General features: G+C 40.8%; 1 protein-coding gene across 11 annotated transcripts in view; it reads right to left on the minus strand.

Moving 5' to 3' along the window:
• The window catches only part of MAP2K4 (mitogen-activated protein kinase kinase 4), a 78,195-nt gene that overhangs the window by 59,940 nt on the left and 865 nt on the right, over positions 1-17,390 (minus strand). For 2 of the 11 annotated variants that reach the window (XM_086358820.1, XM_086358817.1), the window contains exon 2: positions 7,701-7,733. The exons of 6 other annotated variants lie outside the window; for them this stretch is intronic. In XM_086358820.1, coding sequence (XP_086214946.1) covers positions 7,701-7,733 — 33 coding nt within the window. Of the gene's footprint in view, positions 1-7,700; positions 7,734-17,230 lie in introns of all 11 variants that reach the window. 3 more of the 11 variants (XM_086358823.1, XM_086358825.1, XM_086358822.1) reach the window with 3 other exon arrangements.

Raw genomic sequence — 17,390 nt, forward strand, 5'->3', positions numbered from 1 at the left:
CACTGGTGCAGTTAAGTCATACATGATCACTGCAGTAACATGCATTCGACAATATGCCCCAAACACAAACTGTTTGTTGGTTGAAGACAGCAACTATTTGCAGAAAACCACAAATGTTTAGAAATGCAAGTTAACCAGTCCCAAATGAAAGAATTAGTCTAGATGAAAACCACTGACGGCGGCCAGAAGCATCAGCTGAAAGGCTGATGGGGAAGTTTATTCCACACAATCACACTGCCAGCACCGAAACCCGCCGATCAGTCCTAAGGAGAGCTGCAACCAGAAATCACTTGCCTCCTGGTGTGATGCAACAAAAAGCACACAGCACCACCTATCAAGTGTTCCTGTCCCAAACCTGAAGCTCTACAGGATCAAAGCTTCTGTAGCTAACTATCAAGTAACAGGAAATGCAGGCAAGGAGGAACATGTGAGACACTAATTACTAAAGGGATGTAATCAGTCAAACCCAAAGTGTACAAAATGCTACAAAACACACGACCCAAGTTTTTCAATGAATAAGTGGTGAGAAAAAAGAAGAGAAGATGGAGCTGCTTGAAGGAAATTTAAGAGACATATCAACCAAATGCAGTGTGGACCTTGTTGAGAGCTCAATTTGGAACAAATCAACTGTGAATAAGGCACCTGTAGGACATTTGAGGAAATCTGAACACTGAGCGGCTGTCTGATAATACTGTTTTGTTTACTTAACAGTGTGATAAGCCATTGTCTAACCCTTATCACTTAGAAGATGTGTGACTGACACATCTGTGGATGAACTAACGATAATTAGAACTTGCTTGACAGTGTTTTAGCAGAAGGAAGTACAACAAATACGGTAAAGTTGGCCATAAGTTTGTAATCAGTGATGCTATGTAATAGGTGCATGGGGTTTATCATACTATTCTAAGTTGGAAAACATCTATCATCAAAAGTTTTTTAACAATTAATGTTCTTTCTCCCACCTCTCATTACAAGAATGTAGGAGGAGCATAAATCTTTTGCTAAAAGCATCAACTGGTTTTCGAGAGCCTGTGCACAAGTCTGTCTTCAAGCAGCACATGGCTGCACCACCACTGTGGTGGAAGAGGTCCAGTCTCCTGACCTACTCATCTCTGTCAGCTGTTCTGCAAACAAGTCGCCTCACAATCCCACCCAAAGCACTCCGTTCTCTGCATCTGTCTAGGTCAGAATTTAGAGTTTTCATTAACCATTTCTTCCCTAGTGGTAGATCCCTTCTGTCCCTTCATTCAGAGCCGCAAGAAGGAATCTCTCCACTTAATGTTTAGTCAGCCTTTATAGATAACATTTTGAAACTCTCTGGGGACAAAAAGAAAAATCAAAAGTTATATAAGTCCAGATCTCACGACCATTTTCAACTGAAGACCCCTCAAAACCCATCTGGTTTAAAGCATCATTCCTATGAGTGCACACTGCTTCTTTCAAGAATCAATAAAATGCTACGGTTTACAGCACGTAACCTGTGACCAGGCCAGCGTCACACATCGGCCACTCTGTAGCTGCATGACTGGAAAATGCCCTTCACTTTTTTGGGCTTCAGTCTCATCTATGTGCCTACTTCAAAAGGTTATTGGAAGAAACAGCGTTAATAACGTAAATAATTTTAAAGTGATAGAGAAGATTAGGTAAGAAATAAAAAGCTTAGAACAGGGTTTGGCAAGCACTAAGTGAGTTACCTATTGTTGTTATTTACTTCTACCACGTGGTCTGCCTCTACATGTGCAATTTCTTAAAGAACATAAGCTTCTTCAGAGTAGGCTCAAGATTTAATCCATCTTTAAAGACAGCGGTGGCTCTCACCACTACTGGCATATACATATTTATTAAATGTTACACCGTGCCTCTGTTTACTTAACCTTTTTAAGAGGTTCTCTAAAGAGGAGTAAATATGTATACACTTCATTTTCATTTCTGAGTAATATTCACTGAATTCTACCTAATGAAAGATGAACACCAACATGGCCCCTGCAAATTTCCTCTGGAATATCTTTTCATCTAGACACTTGGGTCTGGATTTTCAAAGCACTCAAAGTTATGCAGTAAGAATTCAAGTATTTACTGCACCTGGTTTAAAAACCATCACCCTTAATTTATACACTAAATTGAAAGTCACTTTGATTAATTGGCGAATTAGTTGGGAATACTTTCTGGAAACTTCTCACCAAAGTCTTGTCGAATATCCTCTCATTGCTCAGAGTAAAGCTGGACTGGAAGATGAAGGGAGACTTCCTGCAGTGTGACTTCCTGCAGTGTGGGAGAACCACCCATTTTTTTCTCATTCAAAAACACACAGTAAGCTTCTCCAAATGATTTTTAAGGTGTAATAGGTATTTGAAACCTTTCTTCTTCTAGCAACAAAACCATTTTCAGGAAGAATTAATATTCCCATCACTCCCAAGACCAGAGATAATTAGGTAACATTCCCCTTGGAATGGTAATTGGTTTACAGGGAACATGAGAAGTTGACTCTGCCAAGACTACAATTCATGGGCTTCAATTAGTATAAAAATAGTTTCTAAGCAGAAGGGCTTTCTCTTGACAGTTTATCAGGGTCCACAAAGATAGTGATGAATAGAATAGATGTTTAGTCCTAAGGACTTGTGGCAAATCCTACAAAAGTCTCATTTTTCAACTGACTTCAGCATATATGTAAATTTAAATAACCCATCTTAACCTCCAATCATAGCAAATGTGGTCATTCTGTTTCTTAGAATGGTTGAGTTTAATAAATTTCAAGCAATAAAATTTTAGTCGTGAGTATAGACTTCTGCTACATAAGGTGGGATATTAGAAGTTTAGTCACCAAGTGTTCTAAGCCCTTAGTTCTAAATGCGGGAGGGCTTGCCCCTCCCTGTACTGCTTGCTCACCTGTTTTCTACACTCCACCTCCGGCAGAGTCAAACAGCCTCCTGAGGGAAACATCATCTTTCACAGAACTTACCAAGTCAGTAAACTCACAAACGACTTCCTCAAACTTCTAGGAAGACTCGCAAAACATCCTTTCTCCTCTTCATTGGCTCATTCTTATTATTACCAATTTTAAAACAATCCAGGGTACTTATTCAAAAGAATAGTTTCACAATGAAAGGAAAATCTGTCATTAGGATATCGCCATTTCCCCCCAAATACTTAGCTGTGCAGTGTTAATCAAAGCAATCAATAGTAATGTAGTTTCTACTACTGACTTCAAGGATAACAATCAGCTCTGGAACATGAAGTTTTCTAAATAAACACCTTGTTGCTATGCAAACATTTTCAGGGAAAACAATTTTTTAAAGCCACTGAATCTTTTCAGAGCTACGGAAAGTACAAAAGGCAAAGGTACAGACGCTCAGCGCTCCCGGGAGTTGTCTTCAGCCGCCAAGAATTCTCCAGACGTGGCTGAGAACACACTGCAGCGCGTGATGGGGAAAGAGCTAGAGCGCTCCTGTGTGAGATTATCTGCCAGATTCCCAACTGCTCTCGCTTTGATTGGCACAGGATTCCATTAGGTGTTTTATGAGGAAAATCCCTATGCCCTGGGGTCTTAAAATTCTCATAGAAATAAAAAATCAAGATGCAGACTCATGGAGGTAAATTTAACACTCAACAAAACCATATCTCAAAAGCTTTGTTTCGAGCAAATCTCCTGCTCCCTCCCATCCAAAGAAAAACTGGTTTTATAAAGCAAGGCAAATTATATTTTAAAGAAGTATGTTTACAAGTTAGCTCATTACAGTCACTGAGATATCAAACTTGCTCATAAATCACATAAACATATCTACAAGTACAAAATCATTATCTCCAAACGATAAATGATGAACTAATCAACCTTCTAAATGTAGGAGCTCTACATCGGAAAAAAGTATTTTCCCCTGATGTAGTCTTACATTCAGACTTTAGAAAAATTCAATAATCCAACAGTGTTAAAAAGAAATATTAACACTGTTGTCTCAAATAATAACTTTATTTGTCTTAAGATAAATAAGATAATATATATTCTTATATATATTTCAAAAACCAAATGAAGGCAGAAACTATAATTGATCAAAGATCATGAGGTATAATGTGGATTTTTATTGAATTTCTATAAAAATCTGGTTCCAAAATTAAATATGCAATCTCACACGTGTGTATGTGTGTGTATTATAAACCTACACACACATCACCAATAAAACTTCACTAACTTTTAACAGGCAATTGTAATAAACTACTGGAATAGTGATCTAGCAATATAAAAAAAACAAAAACTATGTGTAAGTCAAACAATGGGGAAAAATGAATCCTTCAGAGCTTCCATTAGTCACCAGAACCATCTTACAATAAGTCTTTCTGATCTGTGATGGAGAATTGAATACTGAAGCAGCATTCACACTTAGTGGACTTTTAACAAAATGTACTTGTGTTCTCTGTACTCCATTCCCTCCTCCAACTACTGTCTGCTATATAATTATTTTTAATGAATTAAATTATAGTTTTTCTGATCATTTGAAACACCTTCAGAATCAAACTGGAGATTCTGGCACTAGAGTATACCCTAATAAGTAAGAAAGTGCTGCTTTGGTGATTTCAAGCCCTTCATTTGCAAAGAAATGAGTGGCTACTTTTAACATACAGTTAATGGCTATGTTCCAGAGCAAACTGAAAGACTGATTCTCTGCAAACATTACCAAACTGCACTTATAAATTTTAAGTTACGCAGATCACAGGACCAGTCTTGGGTAAAAGCGTTAACAGATGTCAACAACTGAAAACTTACCCTAAAACACAGGTACCAACTGTACAAAAACAAGAGCCGTCAACTTAGAACTGGCCTCCGCGCCACCATCCCAGCTCCCACCCTCCCTTTCCTCGAGACATCCTCTGAGGTCTAAGCCCACACAGACGGCTCTGCCTGACGCCACGGCAGGACTGGCCACTGTAGGACCTCTGAGCCGTGGTCTCCAACAGCAGCCCTCATGCTGGTTCTCTCTCCTGACAGAACAGTGGGAGCAAAGGTGCCCGGGACACAGCAGCTTCACTGCACTAAGAAGAGCCTGCCAGGGGCAGGGACCTGTTCTATTCACTTCTGCCCCAATAATCTCCATCACTGGATGGAACCTCAGTGTCCAACATGTGCTCTGTGAATGAATACACAAAACTGTGCATGCGTGCATGCTAATGTCATTTCAGTCATGTCTGACTCTTTGTGACCCCATGGACTATAGCCCACCAGGCTCCTCTGTCCATGGGATTTCTCAGGCAGAATACTGGAGTGGGTTGCCACTTCCTTCTCCAGTGGATTTTCCCGATCCAGGGATCGAACCGGGGCTCCTATGGTTCCTGCACTGCAAGGTGGATTCTTTACCACCAAGCCTCTGGGGAATTTCAAAAGCCAGAAAACTGAAAGGAGACCTCCCAAACAAAGATGGAGAAATAAAAAGGGAGAGCCCAGTCAGTGTGAAGAAGTGGTGAAAGCAACCAAAGGTGGGCATGTACACACTTCCCAGTTGGGTTCTGTTGCTACAGTAAAGCATGCAACACCTCAAACCTGGTATTTCCACAGCAAACGGAAAGAGACAGCACCGCACCATTTAGACAGTCTGAAGGCATCTTACCCAAAGAGATTTACAGTCGCTGTATACATGATTTAAACTTAAAACAATCAGTATTTCTCGTATTGTGGACTATTCTCTACAGTCCACCAAAGGACTAAGAGAAAAAAACAACCGTGTAAATGCAATTCTAAATGTTTTAAATGGCAACATTTTTCTTAAGTTAGATTTTATGTCCATACATAAACATTTTTAAATTACATTAAATATCAGAACAATGTTTTATGTTAAAATATAAAAACTGTCGCAATAAATGTGTCATATACATTTAAAACTTAGCATAAATTAGAAGCTGTAACTTCATTACATGGAGGTATGTATCATATGTGTAGGTTCCCTATAAGCAGGAAATCATGTACCATTTTTAGTTTAAGGTAAGACAAGGATGACAATATGGACCAATTAAAAAATATTTATCCTAGGGTCTAGCATATTCTATTACTCATTATAGATTTATATCACGGGAAAACCACTCAAGAAATAAATTTTTGTTAACTACTTTTCCAAGGAAGTCATAATGTTCAACCAATGGAAATTAAGTATGTTGCTTCCATTGACTTCCCTGATAGCTCAGTTGGTAAAGAATCCCCCTGCAATGCAGGAGAACCCAGTTCAATTCCTGGGTTGGGAAGATCCACTGGGAAAGGTTAGGCTATCCACTCCAGCTAGTAAAGAATATGCCCACAATGTGGGAGACCTGGGTTCAATTCCTGGGTTGGGAAGATCCCCTGGAGAAGGGAAAGGCTACCCACTCCAGTATTCTGGCCTGGAGAATTCCATGGACTGTATGGTCCACGGGGTCACAAAGATTTGGACATGGCTGAATGACTTTCACTCACTCACTTCCATCAGAAAGTTTTAAAACAGCAGAAATGTTTTCTCCAGGTTAAACTATTTCGTTTGAACTAGCTTAAAAATGATACATATCAGAGGATCTAAAATGTCCAGCATTGTGACTATAGCTAGCAACACAGTATTATATACTTGAAAGCTGCTAAGAGAGTAAATGTTAAAGGTCCTCACTCTTAGTTAAGTGAGGTGATGGAGGTGTGAACTAACCCTACTGTGGTAATCATTTCATAACATGTAAGAGTATCAGACCACCATGCATGTACCTTAAACTCACACAGTGACATGTATCAATTATGTCTCATAAAGCTGGAGGAAAGAGAATAGTGTATATAAAAAAGTGGTCATGGAGTTCCCTGGTTGCCCAGTTGCCCATACTTTCACTGCCAGGTCCTGGGTTCAATCCAGGAACTTCAATTAGGGAACTGATATCCTGGCAAATGGCATAGCCAAAAAGTAAAAAAAAAGCACGATTGTTATTCTTCTCCACTCTATGAAACAATAAGCAGAAGATGAACATATTGTATTTTGGGATATATTTGTGGTAACTAAAGAACAGTCTTCTTGAATTGGGACTTTTTTATATTGCATTTTATACAAATGACATTTAAGTTTAAAGTTTATTTGTTTTAGCTTTAGAAATTTTGCTTTCCTATAGAAAACCTATTCTGTAGTCTATGAAGACTGGCACTCTAATATACAACCCTGGTCTATTTTGAGGGGAGTGGAAAGGAGAAAGAAAAAAAGCTTTGTTTTTAAAGAAAAAAATTTAAAATTCATTAAATGCATGCTTTAAAATAAGTCAACTGTAAAGCATGAAGTCTCAGAGTACAGTTATACTATATACTTTTTTGCACTCCAATCGTAAAAGTGAACTTTCTTCAACTTGTGATTTAAATTGGCTAAGTCCAAATATCTATATACATCTTTCTATACAACTATATACTATGAATGTGTATCTTTCTAAATCTAGTATATCTGTCTATGTCTATATCTATATCTCTCTTCCTATACTTACATACATTTGAACACCTACATATGTTTCTCCTAGGTCAATCCAAGTGAAAGCAAGAACAATTTACAATCAAGAATATAACACAGATTTTTTTTTTTTTAATTTGGGAAACTAATGAAAAATGGAAGCTCTTTCAAAGTAAAACTGCTATGGTTGGTTAGTTGAAACAATAGTGGACACATTCCCAATACCAAGATGGGTATGAAAAAAGTAAGTAGCATAATATCATAAAACTTGTAGCTTACTTTGTGCCTTTTCACAGAAGTTTATCTGAAAGCCTAAAGTAAAAGAGATAAGTTCCAGTTCATTTACTGTAAATCAAACAAACCAAAATTAGAACATGACATTGCATTTTTATATTACAATCAAGAACAGTTCAAAGCACATAACCTCCACCATCACAGAGATAACTGTAACACATGGGCTTTCTTTAAAAACTCAGCTCTTTCTGACGTAGATGTACTTTTATAAATATATGGAACTGAAATCAAGTTCAAATTATAAGAGTTACATTGTCTTTACCCTTACTTTTCGCATCTATTCAATAAAAAGAATAGCTATTAGCCCTTAGAAGTTAATAGTAACTTTTAAGACAGTTTTGTCGATTTTTTCAATCTACAAGTTCAGAACATATCACATTTTATTAACTCAAATTACAAACTCGAAACTATTTGATTACTACCCCTGATTCAAAAGCTTTGGTAGTCGATAAACTGTAAAAGCTAAACATGCATAGAACATTGTGCCAATGAGCTAACATCAAATGATAAGACAGTGAACTACTAAAGAGGTGCTGAAATTCTCTAAAGTAGGCCTGAAAAAAGACCATGTCCCTAGAAATGATAAGTGGCACTATAGGAGCTATAGGAAGAAAACCTGTAAATTCTCCTTAGACACATGAACATATTTCCAAATTCAATTAGGTCTGGTTATACCTTCCACATACATTTGAAAGTGAAAGTGAAAGTGAGTTAGCTCAGTCATGTCGGACTCTTTGCGACCCCATGGATTGTAGCCTACTAGGCTCTTCCCTCCATGGGATTCTCCAGGCAAGAATACTGGAGTGGGTTGCCATTTCCTTCTCCAGGGGATCTTCCCAGCTCAGGGATCGAACCCGAATCTCCCCCATTGCAGGCAGACGCTTTAACCTCTGAGCCACCAGGGACTCCCCCCACATACATTTATATAGATAGATGTAATTCTGTAAAATGCACCCCGTCAAATGAGCTGTTCAAAACAAAAGCCTTCCAAAATACAAATGAATATGTATTAATCTGCCCTCAGTCTACTGGGTGAGTTTCCAGTTTTCTTGGTGGTCTACCTATACCTCTGTTTTTTATTGCTTTGGGGAACAAAATGGAGAAATCAAATTTAGAATGAGTTTTGCTCAAATGTATTTATACAAATTCAATCAAAATTTGTAGGAAAAAGAGCCAGGACAAAAAAAAAAGGATTATCTCTCCTATCCAGCTATCAAAATTCTTAGGATTTTAAGTTATAGGACTTCCCTGATAGCACAGTGGATAGGAGACGGCCTGCCAATGCAGGAGACATGGGTTTGATCCCTGGTCCAGGAAGACCCCACATGCTCTAGAGCAACTAAGCCCATGCACCATAATTACTGAGCCCCGTGTACTTTAGGGCCGCATGCCATAACTACTGAAGCCCACACATCTTGCTGCTGCCGCTGCTGCTAAGTCGCTTCAGTCATGTCCAACTCTGTGCAACCCCATATACGGAAGCCCAACAGGCTCCCCCGTCCCTGGGATTCTCTAGGCAACAACACTGGAGTGGGTTGCCATTCCCTTCTCCAATGCATGAAAGTGAAAAGTGAAAGGAAAGTCGCTCAGTCATGTCCGACTCTTAGACTGCAGCCCACCAGGTTCCTCCATCCATGGGATTCTCCAGGCAAGAACACTGGAGTGGGGTGTCATTGCCTTCTCCGCCACACATCTTAAAAGTCTAGAAACACTCTTGGGGGGGGGGGAGGGATTCTGTGGGTGTTATGAACCTAAGCAACTAAAAGCCAGCCAACATCCCACCAGGCACAAGTCAGGAGGAATGGGAGCTGGCAGCTGGCGTTCTGGAAGCAACTGTGGAAAAGGAACACGGAGGAGCTCAGAGGCCCGTCTCCCACCCTTACCACTGGAAGAGGGAGGGGGAAATTCACCTGCAGACTGGAGAGGAAGCTGGTAAAACACTGAAACAATTTGATAGTTACTATTCTCTTGTTAGCTCTAAATACAGTCAGTAGTTGCTACTAGGTAGCAAAAATAAAAGGGGAGAGAAGAGGTGAACTGAACAGCAATATGAATGGGGAAAGGAGCAGGAAAAATAAATCTGAAAGGTATGTGAAGAAGAATGAGAAGGATCTGTATGGTTGTATTAAAAATAAGTCACAGGGTAAAAGTATATGCTATATGCTAAGTCACTTCAGTCGTGTCTGACTCTGTGCAACCTCATAGACGGCAGCCCACCAGGCTCCCCCGTCCCTGGGATTCTCCAGGCAAGAACACTGGAGTGGGTTGCCATTTCCTTCTCCAATGCATGAAAGTGAAAAGAGAAAGTGAAGTCGCTTAGTCGTGTCCAACCCTCAGCAACCCCATGGACTGCAGCCCTCCAGGCTCCTCCATCCATGGGATTCTCCAGGCAAGAGTACTCGAGTGGGGTGCCACTGCCTTCAATAGGAAAAAATTTAAGGCATATGTAACTGGGAATGTTAGAAATGTCACCAATTACTCTCCGAACACATTAGAAGTTAAGCCTTTTAAATACTAAAAAGTTCTCAAAACTTGGAAGTTCTATAATCAGTACAGAACCCATGCATGTAACTAAAAACAGAGGTGGTAGAATTCTCGAAGCAAAACTACAGACTAACCTGCTGCTGCTGCTGCTAAGTCGCTTCAGTCGTGTCCGACTCTGTGCGACCCCAAAGACGGCAGCCCACCAGGCTCCCCCGTCCCTGGGATTCTCCAGGCAAGAACACCGGAGTGGGTTGCCATTTCCTTCTCCAATGCATGAAAGTGAAAAGTGCAAGTGAAGTCGCTCAGTCGTGTCCGACTCTTCGCAACCCCATGGACTGCAGCCCACAAGGCTCCCCCATCCATGGGATTTTCCAGGCAAGAGTACTGGAGTGGGGACAGACTAACCTAGTTATGGATTAAGTGACCAGGTGAACAGACTCTAAGGACTCATACCTACTTCCCTGTCTGCATTATTCTTCATTCAGAAAAGATCTGCTAACTGACCTGGGGTTCATGGGCAAGCATGGGCTAGAGAAACTGGAACAGAACGACTTGCCTTTTCCTTGAAATTCCATGCCATCTTACCGATGAAGTCAGATAAAAAGTTATTAGTACATCTTTCTAGACCTCTAAGACTACACATACACACATACGTGTATACATATACAACACTTACACACACACACACATATGTAGAGAGAGAGAACCTATATAGAGAAAGATTATATAAATAAGGAGAAGAACCCACCAAGGTCAGAGAACTGGTGCTAACAGTACAGTACAGATGAGGGAAAGTTTATAATGTTCAAAGGGCAGGGCGGGGCCAAGGGAGCCACCACCAACCTTGTAAAAGAAGAGAAAGATGGTGAGAAAGAAATGGGGAGGAAAACTTCCAATATCCTCAACTTAAGCAAATTTGTGATTGTTGTAATTATCCCATTAATATTCATTCACATATATTCAATTTTTGAGGTCTCACTTGCTCACAAATTACGTCTAAATTCTGTCTTTCCATGCACATACTCTGAGCCCTGCATCTCCGAGAGTAGTGCATAGCAGCTGAACCCACTGCTAGTAACAGGTTAAATTTTCAAAATCTTAGGTGCTGCACTCTTTCACTTAGTATCTGTACCCGGGGCCTTAGTTTTACTTGATCTCCTGCTTCAAATCTGAGTCTTTTTCATTTTATCTGGCCCCAACCAAGTTTCTTTTCACCAAATCTCAGACATCCAATGATAAAACACAGAGTTACACAGGGCAGGATGCTAGCAAGCCCACAAAAGAAATAAAGGTGGAGGAGGGGGTTTCCTCTCCTTTTTCTCAGCAGGCTTCTCCCGCATGTTCCCCTCATTCTCAACCTCTAGCCCCAATCCTGAGAAGCCCTTAACTGGCCATAACTGGAAACCTACAATTTACTGTACTTACCAGATAAAGTGAGCTTGTCTGCAACACTTTAAAAGGCTGCTTAGGATGTGTGTGAGTGTACATTAAAACCAAAGGCATAACGGTGTTTAAGAAAGTAGAAAACAAAATGAAGAATGTCACACCCAGGTTCTAGTTCCAACTGTGAAACTCAAACAAGTCATCTCACTTGAGCCCAGTTTCCTCATTTATATATACGATTAACAATAACATCAAGAGATCTCAGAATTTGAAGCAGCATGCCCACATGTAAAGCTGCTTGTCAAATGGCCCTCGTGGGGCACAGCAACCATCCCCCTTCTCTTCATCTGGGCGGGGGTACAATGGGGTGGGGGGTGGGCAGGGGTCTAAGTAGTTGCCCACCTCCTCAGGAGCACCTTATGGTTTCCGGACACCCTGGATTCTAGAAATGCTGAAAAGGGATGATGACTACAGTACGAAGCCAACCTGACATAAAGAAAATCACAGCTGCCTGCTTCCTGGGTCAGGCCACAGACCAAGCGCCCAAACCCTCCTTCTACACAGTGGAAGACGCCAGCAGTGGGTCTCCTTACAACTCCAACCTCAGAATTCTGGCGCATGCCTTCAACTGTAAAGTCACTCACAGTACACCATGGCGGCTCTAACATCTAAGCACCTATCTAAGCCTATCCAGACCTTGTATTTTCAATGTACTTAGACAGAGTTCCACAGATTTCCTGCTGGGTTACTTCCTTGAGTTTTCCTGACTTCACCTCTCTCAAACTGCAAAGGAACCCACCTTAATAGAGTAACTCCAGGTTATCTGCATCATTCAGAACTAGTCACTCACAATTAACATTCAGGATCTTGTCAGTCCCCACATGCCCAGTTCCTTTCCTCCCTGTGGCTGGTGACTACCTCACTGACTCCGATTTTATAACTAAGCGCTGAAATACCATCTCACCTCATGCTAGGAAGCCTAGGAAAGAAGAACAAAGGCTGCCTGTCGCCAGGTCGATTAAAACCCACTTTCACCAGGGCAAATCCCTCAGTTTAAATGTCTGTTCCCTTATCTAAGAAAGGGGACCATGCCCATCTACCCTTAAAGAGAGCTTATGAGCATCAACTTAAGTAAAGACGGTGGAAAAAGAGCTGTGATAACTATTAGTTTTCCTTCTTAACTTTAAATCTGAATTATACTTCCTCAGATTGTATCACGTGGGCTGTCCAGATCTCCATCTGAATTATGTGCAACGGAGTTGATCTGATTTCCAGACCCCTAAAAATAAGAAAAACTCTATGGGCCCAAGTCAATTCAAGCTTCTCAAATCAGGTAACAGAAACAGAACAGGAAAAGAGAAATTTACAAAAAAAGAAATATGACTTAAAATACAGGGTTCTCTAATACATCACTTTAAACAAGTGTCAATATACAGTCTGATAAGGGACATTAAGGAAAACGTGAGAAAATAAGTATCTTGAGAGCATTATGTTTTTCTACTTTCTTAAATTTAATACTAGGGTTACTCTCCTTTTTAAGGAACATAGAGAAACACATCACGTGCTTTGAGGGGGCACCAATTTCCTGAGCTGAGTTTTATTTTTCAGGTCATGTCAAATAAACGGTGAGAGAAAGTGTGTTCCAACACACTAGGAAAGGCAAGCCACTCCAAAGTCTGGAACCTTATCCCTGTGCACCATTCAGTGTTTTTAAATTAGGATTAAGGCACACTCCTCTGGTAAATGGTAAAGACAGAAAGACGGTCAAATAGAATCACAATTAGGGCATTTCATACTAATTTTGTATATGCAAATATTACTGGGAGAAAAAAGTATACTGATTCAAATTTTCACTTTTCCTCAACAGATATGTTTCATTACACTTGTAAGTTTTGTGTGTGTGTTTGTGTTTTCTTTCTGTAAAATTTTTAACGAGGTATAATTGACATAACGTTCTATTAATTTCCAGTATACAACTAGATTTGATGTTTGTACAAATTGAGAAATGATCACCACACAATAAGTCAAATTAACATTCATCATCATACATAAAAAAACTTTCCTGTGATGAGAACTTTTAAGATCTACTCTATAAGCAACTTTCAAATATGCAATACAATATTATTAACTATGGTTGCTATGCTGTGCGTTATTTTGTATATTTTTTAAAAGCAGAATCAAGTTATCTTTTTACTTAAATTGACATTTGTAAAATGTTCAGCTGAGGGTAAATGGGTAAGGAATGGGCTAGTCTATAAGTTTTCTGTTATACAAACATATATGTTATACATGTAATACATGTTATAAGAGACTCAAAAAAAGAAAAATTGCCTAGATAAGCACATTAACAGAATCAGAGGCACCTATAACATATAATTTATAACCATTTCCTGTAACAAGTACTTTACAGATGTCTCTGTTTTTCACACACACTTACAGATTCTAACTATTCTAACCATTTTTAAAAACTGACATTTCTCAGCTACCCAAGTAAAGTTTAAGATGTTTTATTTTTCCCTGCTTTAAGTTTTCCATAATAAATTTCTCGTTTTTTAAAATGTATTAATTTTTAAGGGGCTACTAACTAAAGCATTTAACAAACCATGTTTAATAACAATCCTTACATACGTATGTGTGCGTGCATGCTAAGTCGCTTCAATCGTGTCCAGCTCTTTACGACCCTATGGGCCACCAGCCTCCTCTGTCCATGGGATTCTCCAGGCAAGAATACTGGAGTGGGTTGTCATGCCCTTTTCCAGGGGATCTTCCCGACCCAGGGATAGAACCTGGGTCTCTTAGCCTCCTGCACTGGCAGACGGGTTCTTTACCACTAGTGCCACCTGGGAAGGCCCTTTATGTACATGTAGAGATTTTATAATTTTCAAAGCACTTTCATAAGCATTAATCTAATAATGTGATTCTCACAACAGGCCTGTAAGTATTATCCCTACTATAACAAATGAGAAACAGATGAGTTCAGAAAAGGTCAGTAATTTTGCCAAGGTCACAGAGCTTGTACATGGCAGAGCAGTTACCTGAACTCAGGAAGAATACTCATCGAGAACATTCTAAACAGAAATGCTCAATAATGAAAAATGGAAATAAACAGTTCACAGAAAAGGGTAGAACCCAATGATAATGAAGCTAAAGAAACTCCACGATGAGGGGTTAGGAACTCATCTGCTAATAATGAAAGAGACAATTAATTAGACCATAATAAGTAAGAGCATTGTTGCTATTAACAATGATAATGCCTAATATCATTGATATGCCTAATATGTATTGATCACATACTTAACAGTATGTCAGGCCCACGCTGTATCTGCATTCTAGAAGTTCCTGTGAAGTAATCTGTATTCCTACTTTCCAATGGAGAGACTGACACTTGGAAAGGTTAAGTATCTTGCCCAAGATCACAGAATTCGTAAATCCTGATGAAGAGATTCAAATCCAGGACTCCAGAGCTCTGGCTTAACTCAAGTATTATATTAAAAAACAGTAATTCTCAACTGAGACCACTCCTGGGTCACAAACCTCAGACCATAAAAAAGTGTGCAGAGTGATCCAGTGTCCAGCACAATGCTCATCACACAGATCGACCGCGACGTCTGTTAGATGATGTATATTCCATGTGGCCCCTCAACTGAACCCCATTACTGGAATGAGCACAGTCATTAACAACTCCAGAGAGACAGTACTTTGGGGTGGCAACTGACCATGTTTGGGGGTGGGAGGGGAAGGGAGTGGCATTTACCAAACAACCAAGGATCACAAGTTTGACCTAAAGCCAAAGATCTGGTAGGTGAAGGAGGGAAGGTGAGGCTCTAACATCACAAGATAAATGAAGATCCTACCCAGCTGCTTAAGCCCATGGTTTGTAACCCGGGTTGCACGAGAACATCCTGAGAGCTTCAAGTGCTTCTCTTCATTCTGAGTAATCGAGATTGGTTCAAGAAGATATAACCAACAGGTTCCTGAATCAATCAAGGCTACACACAGCAGTGACAAAAGAAAATTCATCAGGAGTTCAAAGAGAAGTCTTAAAGTCCTCCCTCTCCCTTTTAAACTGGGTTCTGCTTACTAGGGGCTTCCCCAGTGGCTCAGCAGTAAAGAATCTGCTTGCACTGCAGGAGACTCGGGTTCAATCCCTGGGTTGGGAAGATCCCCTGGAGAAGGAAAATGGCAACCCACTCCAGGATCTTGCATGGGAAATCCCATGGACAGAGAAGCCTGGCCGGCTACAGTTCATGGGGTTGCAAAGAGTCAGACACAACTGAATGACTAAACAACAACAAAACTGCATATTAGAAAGGTCAGCTGACTGAGTATAAAAACCCAGGGGCTGGGAGGAGGAGAATGGAGAGCATCAGAGTAACCCCTAACCATGACGCCTTTCTCTGAGTTCCTAGAATACTTCAGGCTCTTTTCCACTCTTTGGAATCTTCACATGTATGGTTCCCTTTGCCTAGAACCCTCTTCATCACAAGAATCATCTTACCAGACAGGTCCTCTAAGACCACCTTATCAAAGCAGACTGCCCCCTCCCCAATCAAATTCTACCCCAGCCTGTTACTTTCATTACCCTTTTCTCAATTAGCAATTTTTCTTATTTATCTGCACAGTCTTCCCTCCCCAATCCTACCTGAAGAATAAGCTCCATCAAGAATGAGGCTTTCTGATTCACTCTTTCCTATAAAGAGCACTATGAGCTGGAGCACTATGCCTGGCACTAAACAGATGCTCAATTAATATTTTTTGGAAAATAAATGTCTACAGCTTTTCAAACTATCAGCCTCCCTACCCTCAGCACCCCCCAAACTTGCATATTTATAAGCTCATTAAGTCACTCGTTTTGGATATGCAATACAATCTTAAGTTGTCATTTTACTGTTTCATTTCACCACCACCAATGGAAAGATCAGGAAATGCATCCTGTATTCATCTGTATACTGTACAACACAGTGGCATCCAGGAACTAATTCAATTCCAATTAATCATCTGAGGACCTGCACAGAAAGTGTCCTCTCTGTTCCTTACCCATATCCCAGGTGGAGGGGGACAGGGAGGTAAAAATGACAAAAATCCCCGTCTCCGCTTCCTGAAGCACACTCGCATAAACCCGAAAGACTCAATAAATATCAAAGCTAACTAGACACACGGCCTAAGACAGATCTTAGAGCCCTTTAGGTAAATGTTCATCAAAGAGTAACCATGGCCACACTGACCATGAAGGGTAACCCCGCTGATTCTGTTAGCTATTGAAGAAGGCAAGTAGTTTGCGAAAGTTGTCAGGAGATTTCCGAGATTCCCTATTTTTGAAAATAATGTGACTGCTCAAAATTCCCCAGTAAACTCAAGGAAACGGTCCCTGATGGGCTGGGGCCTAGTATCTTTTAACAACACCGCCAGTCAAGGGCTACAGAGAGCTCACAGGCGTTCCACCGCCGGTGGGGCAAGTCACTGATGAGGAGGGCAGCTCCAGGTGCGCAGTCCCCACGCAGACCCACTCTTGACCCCAGCCTTTCGAGGTCCCGGATCTCCCCCTTTAAACCCAATTCCCAGTTTTATTTGGTCCGCATGCAACGCTAGCACAGAAACCCCCGGCCCGAAACAAATCGCCGCTCCCGGGCCAAGGGCTGTCTCGTTACCTCTCACAGGTGGCACAGGCCGGAGTCACCCCCCGCCCAGCCCGGCGCGCGGAAACCCTGCAAAAGTTTGCAAACCGAGGGTCCAGAGGGCCCGCGCGAAGCGCAAAGGTCAGCGCGCCTGCCGGGCTCGGCGGCGCCCGCGGGACCAAGATGGCCCTGC

The sequence above is a fragment of the Bos grunniens genome, chromosome 19, assembly GCF_055505025.1.
Source record: "Bos grunniens cultivar Pamir isolate PY7600 chromosome 19, Bosgru_T2T1.0, whole genome shotgun sequence".
Taxonomy (NCBI): domain Eukaryota; kingdom Metazoa; phylum Chordata; class Mammalia; order Artiodactyla; family Bovidae; genus Bos; species Bos grunniens.